Below are 14706 nucleotides of genomic sequence, written 5' to 3'. Positions count from 1 at the left end.
TATCTTTTTTTAAACAAATTTATTAACTTCACACGATTTTCAACATCTGATATTTTTTTATAATATTCTTTTACTTTTATTTTATAATTATTTTATACTTTTATTTTAGAATAAAGTATTTTTTTTTGTTTTTTTTAAATATTTGAAATGTTGATTTTAATTTTTATAAAATTTTAATACTACTATGTTATTAATCCTTATATTTATATTTACTAAAATGATGTGATTTTAGTTCTTCGTTATGAACAAAAGGTAGAAATTAGAATTTTATTAAGTTTTTATAGAAAAAAGAAAACTCACGGTCTAACATTCTACTGTAGAATATTTTTACTTTTGAGGGAGAAAAATATGTGGTACTTACTATTTTATCACCTCTATTTAGCATATGGTCGAATAGAATAAAATTAAGGGTAAATAATGAATTTAGTCCTTATAATTTATATTTGTTTATAATTTGTTTTTGTACGATTAAAATTATTTATTTAGTCCACAAATGTTAAATGTCATCACAATTTGGTCTAATAGTTAAAATTCATTTATTTTCATTACCGAATATAGCATATGTGGTTCATACTCATTCATGTAATAAGTACATGTGTGTACGATGGCTTTCCAAATCATTTTAGACTAAATTGTCACTTTTTTTTGTAATGTATTGATTTTTGAAGCAACAAACATAATGATCACATATAGATGAACTCTCCTTCTAAAAATTTCCCACTAAAACATATATACTTAGTGGCAAATTGATCCCTAACAAATACTACTAAGTAAAAAATTAGTCCACGAAAACGTATATTTCCACTTATCGCGTTCTTGTCAAGTCGCTTTTAACCCTGTTCTCGCAAGCGCCCACCATATGGAAGCGCTATCGACACCAAGAAGGATGTGTGTCACGTTCGAGTTTTGGGTCTTGGGTGGTGAGAATGGTGTCATTTTCTGGTCGCGTGATAAACCTCTGCATTTTTGCAAGTGGCTACTAGGGGAAGCGCAATCGACGGTGGGAATGGTGTGCGTCGCAACAATAAAGAGAGAGGAACGAGGTATGATTTGGTTGGTGAGGTTGACTTTCAGAGAAGAAAATGTCCAAAAAATGGATTTTTGTGGGGTTTCACACTTTAATTTTAATAACAATTTAATTCATGCATATTATATATTTACTTTGTCACATAAAACAATATGAACCACATAAGTTACTACTTTTAGAAGAAACAAAACGATTTTAACACTTGGATCAAATTGTCATGACATTTTAGACTAAATAATTAATTTTCATAGGACATGGACAAAATTGTCCGTGAATGTATACTATAATGATTAAATTAGTCATTTACCCTAGAATAAAATTAAAATTAAGAGTAAAAATGTAAATTTTACAAAATATTGCTAATTTTTTTATCCTCTTTCAAATAGTTTAACTTTTACCTTCTTGCGATGTCTTCTGAATCAGTGAAACTAACGAAGCAAAGATGTCGTCCATGCTGCGCTTCCCCTTCTCGTTTCTTCAGCCCCAACGGCCTCAATTCCCTCGCCCATTCACTGCATTCGCCGCAGCCGCCGCCGTATCCTCCTCCGACCGCTCCTTTCTCCGGAATGCTCTGAATTCCTTCTTCTCTGTTAACCCATCAATGCCTCTCTTGGGTTCTCTGAGTTTAGCCGACAGTGGGGTTTGCGTGGTTGAGGCAAAAACCGGAACTTCGTTCCCTTCGATTTTAGACAGTTCTCAGAAACTCTGCGGAATTGGGCTGCGGAAAAAAAACGTTTTGGGATTGAAGAACATTGATGTATACGCTTTTGGTATGACATTTTATTTTCCTCAACCCTCACTAGTTTAAATTTAAATGTAAAAATAATTACAAAAAAAAATGATTTTTTCCCAATTTAGCATCTCACTTTCCAATTAAAGAATAATTTAGGATCTTTTAACTTTGGCTTTACCAAGTGGAAACAACTCACATAAAAAAAATCTGGGTAGATTCCCTTTTGCCTTTTGGATATAGTATGCCAGTATCTGATTATGGTTTTACTGTAACTTAAGTTTTGTGTAAAGTTTGCTAATTTGGGAAACTAAATTGTTTGTTTGGAATGTATATCAAATAATGATTAGGGGACAAACTAAACTTTTATGGTATTGACAAAATTTGAGTCATTTGTTGTAGGTGTTTACGCTACTGATGAGGACATAAAGAGACATCTTTCTGAGAAATATGGGAAGTTGTCTGCGTCTGAATTGCAGGGCAATAAGGAGTTTACTGAAGATCTTATGGAAAGTGATATATCCATGACAATTAGACTTCAAGTTGTCTATGGGAGATTGAGCATTCGTTCTGTACGTAGTGCATTTGAAGTGTCTGTAGGAAGTAAGCTGCAAAAGTTTGGGGGATCGGACAATAAGGAATTGCTTCAAAGGTGAATAGTTCCTTCAATTTGTATTCTCATTTTTCATATGTTAAGAATTAGTCATTACATCATTATGTTTACTTGTTTAGAACTTGTCATGAAGTTGCAGACTTGCTATTGAACCCTCATTTTTTTCAGAGACACTTGCAAAAGTGTCTGTCAAACAATAAGTATATATATGCATATCATTGTAACACTTCAGAACTCCCTTTTAGTTTCCTTTTTAGCATTGGAGAGGTTGGCTTTTGAAGGGTATCAAATTTGAAGCTTTTTCTTTTCTCTTTCCATTTTCTTATTTAGCTCTAATGCACTATTTGGTTCAAAGGAAGGAAGGGATTTTAATGGAGGGAAAGGGCACCTTGTTTGGTTTGAAAAGGGAGAGGAGGAAAAACAAAGCAATTACGATTATACCCATACTGTAGATAAATAAAGCTGTTACACTCAAATGTTCAAGATAAAGATAATTTAATAAGCATAACCTTAAAGTTTTAAGTACCATCTCTTCCCTCCAAATCCTGTCAATATTGGAGGGGAGGTGAAACCATGAAAAAATGAAAGGAGAAATTTGGCCCCGTCACCTCCCCACCTAATATTTGAACAAAATAAGCTAGTTTTAAGATAATCCCTCTCTTCTGCTCTATTTCCATCCAACCAATTACTATGCAACTCAAAGATATGTCTAACAAGCTTTTAACGTAAAAGCATTTTATAATTGATACTGAATCTGGTAAATATTCCTAGTATCTGTTCATGAGATGCAACTTTTTCCATCTGAATGGGTGAGAATTTTCTGGTGCATATTATGATTTTACTTTACTGGCATGCTGTGATGTAGGTTCACTTCACAATTTAAAGATGAATTCAAAATTCCTCGTGGATCTGTAATTCATCTCTCAAGAGACAAGGGCCATGTTCTTCGCACATCAAGTAAGTCATCTTTCTCCATGTCTACATTTCCATCTCAAGTTTCAGAATTTATAATACAGTACAAGATATTTTTCCTTCTTTGTGTTTTGTTATATATACGGAAAAATCAGGTCTTAATAGTAATTCAGAAGATTCAATTGAGAACTCATGAATATGTTTATTCTCTCTACTTTTTTCTTCAATTAGAACTGAGTCTAACTTAAGGGGTGTCCCCTCATACACCATAGTCCAAACTGGCTACATGAAGCTTATGTATTAAACAGAAAGACAAATCCATGATCATATTTTATTGATACCTTTCCTATCACAAGGAAATGGGTGGAATGAAACCGCTACTACTGTTTTATATTCTTCAATTAACAATTTGATAACGAGAAAGAGTTGTCTCAGAATTCAGGTACTGTTGAAACATGGATGTGTTTTCTCTTTTTATAGTTTGCACTAAACTTTTTGAGAAATTAGCTTTGGGGTCTGATAGTAGTTGACCTATCAAGGGCACTTTTACCCATACTAAAAATAGTTAGCATAAATAGCTCAAATAAAGGTTTGAATTTTTTGTTTGAAGTATCTAGTATGTTACCCTATGCAATTACACCTTGCCACCTTGGTGTTACGGTTGTATTCTTTGGAGACCATTCTTATGCGTTTAACTTGGAGGGGCCTTTCAAAGTGAAACTGGTACAGCAGTGTGCTGTATAAATGTTCTTTAAACAATGCAAATCTTTAGCACCTAGCATTAGGTGTTTAAGTAACTTTATATTATTAATGCGTATGCTTTTATATTTTTGCCATGTTACATTGCAACAAGATTTTTTGACATTAATTTATCTTATTTCTTGTAGTTGATGGACAGGAAGTGGGAAGCATCCAGAGTAAACTCCTATGTAAGTCAATTCTAGATTTATATTTTGGTGAGGAACCATTTGACAATCAGGCCAAAGAAGAAATTGAGCTCAACATGGCTTCTTACCTGTAGAGTTATAATGTTAAATTAAGAAATCTTCTTTAAGACATGAATTCTATACCCTTGTCAATTTCGTGCTTCGAGTAATTTTGGTTTGCTGACTCATTATTATTAATTTAAATGAGGGCGAGCCCTGGTGCAGCGGTAAAGTTGTGCCTTGGTGACTTGTTGGTCATGGGTTCGAATCCGGAAACAGTCTCTTTGCATATGCAAGGGTAAGACTGCGTACATTATCCCTCCCCCATACCTTCGCATAGCGAAGAGCCTCTGGATAATGGGGTACGAAGTTTTTTTTTTACTCATTATTATTAATTTAAATATGTTGATGTATACCTTGAGGTTCAAGATTGCAATATGAATTTAGTCCTATTTCTAATTAGTATCTTACTCTGACGTTATATTACTCAGGCTGAATTTAGTCATATTTAATAAGTAAATATGAATTGAGATGTTGAACCTATTATTTACTTAATTCATATTGCAATATGAATTTAGTCATATTTACTCAGGCTGAATTTAGTCATATTTATTAAATAGGACTATATTACGTTAAATAAATAATTGAGATTCAAGATTGCAATATGAATTTAGTCCTATTGCAATATGAATTAAGTAAATATGAATTTAGTCCTATTTCTAAACTCGAAGTAAATAAATAAATAAATTACTTAATTCAACCTATTATTCGGTTTAGATGTTATATTAATTCTCTTAAATCTCAATTAAAGCAAGTTGTATAGCACAGCTGATGTTATATTACTCAGGCGTAGTCACTTAAAAGATCTATACACATTAGTGGATCTTAAATTGTAATAATCCTAATCACTGTCACATTATAGTTAACAAGATCTACTAAGTTTTTACTCAATTCTCGTGACAAATTTACTAGAGGTCTCTAACTGGATCAAGTCATCATCGAAACTTATATATCTAGTAAGTAATTAGCCATAGGGATATGTGACTAGGTAAAGTTTGAAACCTGCCAACCCATGTGTCCTACTAGTATAGTAACATTGCACGAATTAGGCTACAAAATGTGATAGTGATTATACAAAAACACACTGTAATTATAGTTTATCCAATTGAATGGGAATTTCAGGGTGTTTGAATATCCGTTTGGGTATCTCAAGCATACTTGATAGAGTTTCAAACTCAATTTGATATGATGTTTGGGTTTTCCAAAAACTACTTTTGCAACTTACCTTTGGAGCAAACTCGGATTTGGATTAGAAACAACAAATTTGATGCTTTTAAAGTATAAGTATTTTTTATTTGTATATTTACAATATAGAAAAATGAAGTAAAAATATTTTTGATATGCATTTTCAAACAAATTTCATTTTATCACTGTACTTTTGAACAAAAAATATCTAAATATAAATCATGTTATAATAAATTTATTTTTACCAAACTTAAGTTTAGAACATATTTTTGAATCAAATTTATATTTGTAAATTTTAATCCAAACATAGACTCAATTGGATTGTGTAACTTTACTCATCCAAAAATACCCATGTGTCCTACTAGTATAGTAACTTTACTTTCAGCATATAGTTTGTCACTCAGAATTCTTTTTCCATTTGATTTTATTGCATTTCGATACTAAAAGGGAAAATAACATATGAACGGTGACGCTTGTTCTAAACATTTTTATATGACTTTTTGAAGGAGAACTTTCTCAATATAAGAGTTTATGGTCTCTGGGTCACAATATGCTCCATTGTAAAAGCCCTTGACCACTGAGAGGAATCAATTCTTGACATTGGAGTGCATGCCATCAGAGGAATTTTGGAGCACCAATTGCACAAGTTCTTGTATGTCTGATTCAACGTGAGAGGTAGTGATGCTGGTTGGACTGAGGCTGCCGTTGCCACTATCTTGAGCCTAACAATAATTGCAGAACTATAAAAAATCTGGATCTGTAAGTCTGTAACTTAATCTAGGCTTCATATTTGAAGGGATTTAGAAGAGCTTTTACACATCTTATTTAAATATATAAAAAAGACTTTTAACATTTTTTAAATGAAATAAACTTTATTAAATAAACGCAAAATTAATACCACACTTTAGTATCTGTTATTGACCTTGTTGCTTTGATAACTACGGAGCGCATGACAGACTTCGTTAGTGACTTCTAGCAAACTCTGGTAATGTGGATTGAGATGTAGTTCCCAATAGCCAGCCATTACATTTATCATTTGGACAATCAGCTCAGCTTCTCTTCCAAACTTGTTCCCTTTGTTTTGCCAACTTGACAGCTAGTCTTGCGACTATCGTTTTCAAACAGGTTTAAATTTATTTTTGATCTTTCTAATTTTATGATTGTATAATTTTAGTTTTGAATTTTTTTTTATCACATTTGATCTTCTATCTTTTTAAATTTAACAATTTTAATCTATCATTAATCTAGTCATCAATTATTTAACACAAATTGATGATGTGACATCAAAATAATGATATGATATTGACCTTCTTACATGATAAAAAGTTTGATGATCTATATTATGTTCACATAATATTGATATATTAGAGTTAGTATTATGTTATCATTTAAATCTTATCTTATTAATTTTTATTGAAAAAGTTTCAAAAAATTAATAGTAAATCAAAATTATTAAATTTTTAAAAAATTGAGAGTCAATGTATATATAATAAATTTTTTGAGGGAACAAAATTGCATAATGGTAAAACTATGCAGAACAAAAATAGATTTAATTCTTTCAAATAAAATGTAAAGTGTTAGTGAAATTTTATAAAGTATACGTTAATTTAAGAAAGTATTTCTCTGTGTTTATGCTTTACTTTTACAAATAATTATACAAATATAATTTTTTGTTTTTTCTTTAATTTTCAAAGACTTGTTTTAAAAAAGTAAGGTTTTTTTTACCCGCGTAGTGTATCTAAAATGAAATTTACCTATATGGTATACGCGAAAATGTAATTACCAAACTAGCCTAAATCAACAACCAGAATGTCAAAATTGTAAGAAAATCGACAATGCCAAAAATCAATTGACTAAAGTAGATTTTCTTCTTTTTAATTTTGGGAAATCCATTTTTCTTCTTTACATGAAAGTAGACAATATGTGTGTGCACGCGCTCGCGAATGTAAAGTATAATATTTTTTTTTTCTTTTATAGTGTCTACTAATTCCTTTTTTTTATTTTTAATTGGAAATTAGAACTCAACAATCTCATCATCTACTTTTTTTTTCTTTATATTATTTTTATTTCTACTTTTTTTTAATTATTTGGATCTCACAAATTTATCCTTTTAGGTGAATTTATATATTAAATTACTACTATAAATAGACGAAAACCAGTTATTTTTGTATCAGTGTAAGTAGGCAATGAAATTGTCTACTTCAAAATTTTAAAAATATAAATTAAAAACAAAGTAAACAATGAGATTGCAGATTTTCTTATAATTTCCCCAAATTAAAAAGGAATAAATTGACACTGTCATAGTAGATTTCCCCAAATTAAAAAAAAAAAGTGCTTTTATAAATCGGTTTTGCCATTGTATATTGTCTTACAATTTTGACAATCCTGTTGTCGGTTTATGCTAGTATGATAGTTACTTTTACACTTAAAAGTTGGGTAAATTTCGTTTCTAAATACACTATGCAGGTAAAAAAGCCAAACAACAAAAATAACAAAATCGTATTTTCACCTATTTGGTATAACTGAAGCTATTTTGAATGTGTTTGTTGAAAGTTCATATATAGAAATTTTTAGAGCTTAGAAGGGTTTCTACTCACAGCTTGATTCAAATAATGGGAAAATTCCTGACCATGACTCCGAAACATTTGGAACCCAAGGTAGTCAAGATTTGTCAGCAAAATCTCCAGGAGTTCCTCCTCTCTCTTTTCTTGTTCAAGTGCCTGCCACACACATTCAGCAGGACTTTGTTGCATATCACCATTATTATTTTGCCATATATATTATCTTGAATAATATTAAATCTAAAACTTTATATTATAAAAATTCTATTTCAGACTATTATCTTCTAACAAAGCTAGTATGAATTATTTAGCAACTATAAGGAACTCGTAATTAATTAGGCATGCAAGTACAAAACACGTGTGATAGGACAAAGCTATGAATGGCATGTTTAATTAGTTACTTGTTTGAGTGGTCTCGTCCGTTAATGCTGTTGCTGAACAAATTTAGAAAAACACTCTTAGTTTCTTCATCCTTTATGTGGAACCTGAGTGTTTGAAGCAATGCAGCAGTTTTAGCCCATGCAAATCGCTCTAGAAACTTCTTAGGCTCAAATATGCTGGCTAGCTGCTGCTATAAAGTAAGAAAATAGGAGACTTTCGTTGCTCAACCCAAACCCTCTAGTCTTGCTTCCGTGTACCACCTAATATACACATGCCGTTGCAAATATTGGATGTTTATTTGGCTGTTGCTTTCATCAAAGTAGCATATAAATTAGCGTTTCCTGGGTGGTCATACACTCACCTTTGGATTTTTTTCCCATTCCACACAATGCACTGCTTGACAGTTGCTGTAATCCAATTTTGCAAGCTGGAGATAAACATCATTGTTCACGTAGGGCATCCTGAAGAATAATAATTAGATTTTTATGACTCAACCGTCTGAGCAATTTTAGTTAGAAAAATGATTTGTGGTCACGACAAATGTGATTAACACTTGGATAAAATAGAGAAGTAAAAGTATAATAAATGATGTCATGTAATAAGAAGAATAAAATAATAGACAATGAGTGTTTGACATAGTTAGAAACGAGTGTTCTTATACAATTACACTTATAAATAAAAAATATACTTTATCGTTTTTTTTTTAAGTTTTTTTTTCAGAAATTTATTCGCCTTTTTTATAAGATTTTTTTTAAAATTTTTAGATGTATTAATTATTTTTTTAACATGACATTATTTAATTATTTTCTTTTTAAACATTAATAAAAAACAATTAATAACATAAATAATTGATAAATTTGATGTGATTAATTAAATTAATTATTTTTTAAGAGACATAAATTAATTAAAATAACTTTATAATTAGAAGGAAAGAGTACCATTTAGGAATGAGTGTTTATATTTAATTACATTTAGAATATCTATAATACATAGTTATTTAGATGAATTATTTACTATAATTTTGTGAGACCTTACATTTTCATATAGATATAAATATTTACATAAATTCACTTTAATGTATGTTAAGGTTGTTGAAGTAAGTAGTTAACTTAATTTTACAAGTTCTACCGTACTTGAAAAATATTCTATTTATATTATAAATTTATTAAGTACCGCATGTCCTCTGGCTCAATGATAAAAAAAGGTTAAACAATATTGTTACTTTAAACAACTCATCTAAGCAATCTTATTAAAGATGCTTTAAATGATTTGCTGAAAATATATGAATACTTTAACTTGAAACACGAGTATGAAGAAATTAATATACTTCTTTACCTTTTTTAGTTGTAATAATAACATACGAAAGTTAGAATCATAAATAACGTATAAAGTACTATCTATATATATTAAAAGCTTGTGTTATTAACTAATTAAGAATATATTTTTCATTACCGAAATTATATAACCATTTTTTTAACTAGGAAATATAGAGAGAGAAAAAGATAAAAAGATTGAGGAAAAATAATGTAATAGAGAAATAATAAAAAAGAATATTAAATAAATATGATATTTGACTAAAGATATTATAGGAGTGGTTAATTATGTTAACATCTCCAACATTACTTTTCAAAAAAAAAAAAAAAAACTCCAATGACGAATGAGCGAATGAGTACTATTGAGTACCTAAGCAAAAACTTTTCTTGTAATAATTTGAACATGGTCATTTGACCATTATGTTACAAACATTTTATAAATTTTTCATATTATATTTGATTTTATTATTATTATGGGATTAAAAGATTGGTACTTGTAAAGGGTCCTGCAAATCCAAACATCACTGCTATCACCATATCTACTGTTACTATAATCGAAAAATAGGCAGTTGATTTTACAAATTAGATCAGCTAAAAAAATTAACATGTTTGATATTTTGTGATTTTTTTGTCATTTTGTTTTCTCTCTCGTTTTTTTTTTTACTTTCACTCCCTCTTTTTTCTCTCTCTTCCGTCCTCCCACTTCTACCCTCTCTCACTTTATTTTTTATTTTATTTTATATGTCGTTTTCTCTTTTCTTTTTTACTTTTTTTTATATTCTATAATTTGTATTGCATATACAATCATAAAAAAATATATAATTATATTTTAGTTTGTTTCTATGTTTAATAACTTTTTATACTAAAATTTGGTTGATTAATATTTATATAAAAATGCATTTTTTATATCAATATCAAATAAAAAAGTATTAAAATTAGTTTATTAAAAATATTTTTGTTGCATATAGTTTTAAATTAATTTATTAGTAACATACTAATAATTAAATTAGTTTTAGTTTATTTAATGAAAAATATCACAAGTATGATTCACGAGACACAATCATGTTTTATTCATGATCAATAAATCTTATTAAATTTACTTTTATTAAGAAATGGTATAAAATAATTTTATAAATTAATTTAAATACTATTTATATTATGAAGTTAAAAAATTTATATAAATTATTAATTTAAAACTAATTAATTAATAATATATCTATTATAAATTAATATTTTAATTTTATGTTTAATAATTTCACATACAATATTTTTCATTAACATTTATATAATATGTTAATTTCTTTTACATAAATTTATAATAAATATTTTAATATTTATCTATTAAATATATTTTATTATAAAATAATTTTAAATTAATTCATCAATAATCTCATACTTTTATAATAGAGACCACACATCAATTCACCGATAAAGACATTTTACTTAAAAATCATATAAAATAATTTTAATACAATTTCATAAATAACTTTGTGTTGAATAACATTTACTTTATTTTATCTAAAAAATAATTTAAATTTAGTTAATTAATATATTATTACTAAATAATATTTTGATTCTGTGTTTAATAATTTTATATACGAAATTTTTTTATTTTGAAATTAGCTTTATTTTATGTTGTAATTTTTAATATACTTATGACATATAATATCATTATTATTCCTTAATAAAAATTTGATGAAAAATTATTGGAGAAAAACTATTGACGGTATAAAATAATTTTACACTATTATCTTATCATAAATTATTATTTGAATTACTTTAAGATAATTATTTTAAAAGATAATGAACTTACAGTATTTAAAATGTAATTTTTTTATCAATTTAACGTTATAAATTTAATTAATTAATTTATTTATAAGATAACTGTAAAATAATTAGAATATTTTATTATTTCATAGTTTAAAATTTAAAATATATAAATTTAATCAAAGTTAAATCCCTTTCAAATTTGTGTACTTAATAATTTTCTCATGTAATTTTATAAATTTTTAAGCTCAGTTAATTAAATTGGATACATAACTTATTATAAATCTTTTGACATTATCTTTCTATGGATAAAAAAATAAAAAATTTTAAATAAAATTATAAATTTATGTGTGGTTATTATTAAAATAAATTCATTTTGGAGAGCTTTATTAATTAATTATGTTTATTTCAACAAAAATATCTAATTTTATGAACAGATGTATCTCTAACGTGTCACAACCGGGTATCCGAGCAAATGCACGGGTGGCCTCCAATGCATAACCCATCTGGAGAGTAGTTTTACAAATGTTAATGAGCAAAAGTAAAAACGCGAACTGGAGGGAAAATAAAATAAATAGCTCTAACCACATAAAATAATCCATTTTTTAATTTTTATTGTTTTTTTTTCAGTACATGTATACCTACGTGCGCATAAAGTATGCAGGTTTGCATTTGGTTTTAAACTTTAGGTAAGTTCTAAGGGTGTCGGAAAGAACCTCTCCAGGTAAATCTTTGGTCATGATCCATTTGTTTAGGAGCTCATTTGCTTCACATTTCTCAGTTAAAAATTTGGCATAGAAGTTCTTGGCATACTCAAGAATCTTCTCTCCTTGAAGTAGCACTTGAAATGCTCGATATAGATTAAACATTCCTGTCACAGCTTGGTTTGACTGTCCAGAAAAGCAGAAGAATTCGCCATTTTTCTTTAAGTGCTAAAACCAACCTATTCGACACGTGCAAAACTCATATATATATATATATATATATATATATATATGTCTCCAAACAATATAAAAGATCAAAGGAACTGAGAGATATTTTAGCTTCTGTAGTATAGAAATAACTTACCGGGTGAAACTTGATTCCCATGCAACCTTAGTAGTCTAAATCCCATTGCTGTGTCATCTATATCTTGAACCTCTGAATTCCTTGCCCAGCAAATACCCTTCTCAGTCCAATATCTGAAATATTTTATGTTGCATTTTATCGGGTTATGGATTAATTAACCAGAAGACAATGCCAGTCTTTTTTGTCACATTTATACATTTTGTCAAAATAATAGTAGAAATTATTTAATTAGAATAAATAAATTAAATTTTTTAAAATGCTACTTATTTTTAAATCCTTGATAAGTATATACCACTATACCAGCACTCGATAACACCTCACATACCTTGAAACATAACTCGCACAATCTTTGATCTCTGGCTGAAAATATCTTAAAATTCAAAGACGATCAAGTCTATCGAAAACCCATATGTGTTCAAACAAATCCACCGGGTAGACATTTGTAAAGAGATAGAATGTTAAACAAAATGAAACATTTCTTTTATTAGAATATTCCTTTCATAATTTTGACTCACAAAATTTATAAATAGTAATAAAATAAGCATATTAATCAAGAAAATTTTACCTCCCCCATTGAACGTCTGGACCGTCTTTTCAGGGTATTTGTGAGCATTTTCATCCTTAGTTTGCATGAGGGCATAAGCTGTAGAGGATGGAGAGAACAAGAATGATCCGTCTCGGGACTGCAACTTTAGAAGCTGCTTCCAATCTATGTTTGGCAATCACTCCAAACTATGGAGCAGTGTTATAAGCACCTTGTGCAGAACCTCTCTTGGTATTCTATTCGCACGTGACACATGGAAGAAAAATTATTAGAGTTAAGTAAATATTGGAAGAGAAATTCTTCGTCCTCATCTTTCATTTTATTTTAATATAAAAGTCAAAAATTAGTTATTTGTTAGAACTGTTGGATTAAAAAAAAATGAAAGATGAGAAAAGAGAATAACTCTTTTAAAAACTAGTTTAAAATGTCTAAGGTTAGTGTCACAAGAATTTATACTTCTTAAGCTTGAGGTCCCTCATTGCAAAGATGTTTTTCAAGATAGGAGAGTCTTCTGGCACTTCAATATTAGAACTTCTTAATTGCTAGATCGAGAAGAGAGGGGAAAGCAACTTCAAACCCGATAGGCATATGTTCTGCATTTTCATCCTGAAGCTTGTACAAATTCTCCTTAAAAAATGTCATTCCTGTTACATATGAATGCTTTTGTGATCCGTTGTTACATATGAATGTATACGCATAATAGAATCATATTGAATTAATGTCGCAATTAGAATACTATACCATTTCTCTCACATCGATCTTTATTTTTTTTTTTAAATTCTCACTTTTTTTTCGATGGAAAAAAGGAGAAATTTTTCTCGCTCCTCTTCTTTTACTATGAAATAGAGGCGTGAATTTAAAGTATTGTAGAAAAGAAACAATATCAAAGTCTGCACAAGGAATTTTTTAAAAGCAAGAATGAAATTCTTGAATATAAAGTTACCCTTCTTACACTTGTCAGGGTGCATGTTCCATGATCTTAATGCAATAACACAAGCTAATAACGTGTTAAGAATACGATCATGGGCTACGAATAATTTAGCGTCTCACAGGAGCCATCAGGTAGTTGATTATTCACAATCCATTCAAGACAGGAGTGCAATTGGGGTGAATTTGAACCCCCCAACAATTTTCACTAGGGCAACCCATGCCGTGTCATAAGCTGATATTGTTATTTCTCCATCTTCTTTGGAATGCAAAATCAATTTGATGTCATTTATTTTCTTTCGTATCTGGTTTCTTACCAAAACCTTCAAAATTATGGTTACAAAAAAGATGTCAAAATTCTTATGTGATAGTTACAAGTCAAAAGGGAGAAACAAGTACCTGGTTAAGAGCTTCTTCGTCTATATTATCATCCTTCCCAATATTATCCAGAGACATTCTGCTAAATATATAGAGTAATTATATTAATTCTAATAATGTATATGCTTACGGATATCCTATAATAAACTAACTAAAATTAACTTCACCTTGAACCCGAGAGCATATTGGCTGAAATAGTCCACAAGTCTTAGATGTTTGCTGAATGAAAAAAAAATATTTTTTTATTTAAATAATTATGTTTATATTAATGATTTTGTATAATTAAATTTATTGCAAAATGAAAAATATAAGAT

The 14706-nt window shown here is 28.7% G+C and overlaps 1 protein-coding gene and 1 pseudogene across 2 annotated transcripts; one reads left to right on the top strand and one right to left on the bottom strand.

Moving 5' to 3' along the window:
• The first annotated feature begins 1429 nt into the window (after nt 1-1429).
• Nucleotides 1430-6348, top strand: CHI3B1 (chalcone isomerase). 2 transcript variants are annotated; one of them, XM_041013808.1, is made up of 5 exons: nt 1430-1797; nt 2160-2409; nt 3236-3327; nt 4170-4211; nt 5960-6348. In XM_041013808.1, coding segments are annotated over exons 1-5 (714 nt in total). In that variant the 5' UTR covers nt 1430-1469; the 3' UTR covers nt 5962-6348. The 2 variants fall into 2 exon arrangements, with proteins under 2 accessions (XP_040869742.1, NP_001351383.1); NM_001364454.1 differs by lacking the exon at nt 5960-6348 and having other exon boundaries at nt 1439-1797; nt 4170-4397.
• Nucleotides 6349-8411: 2063 nt separating this feature from the next.
• Nucleotides 8412-14470, bottom strand: LOC100808053 (ent-copalyl diphosphate synthase, chloroplastic-like; annotated as a pseudogene).
• Nucleotides 14471-14706: the final 236 nt, after the last annotated feature.

The sequence above is a fragment of the Glycine max genome, chromosome 3 (genome assembly GCF_000004515.6).
Source record: "Glycine max cultivar Williams 82 chromosome 3, Glycine_max_v4.0, whole genome shotgun sequence".
Classification (NCBI taxonomy): Eukaryota; Viridiplantae; Streptophyta; class Magnoliopsida; order Fabales; family Fabaceae; genus Glycine; species Glycine max.
Note: the sequence above shows the minus strand (reverse complement) of the source record. Positions and strands in the feature narration are given on the sequence as shown.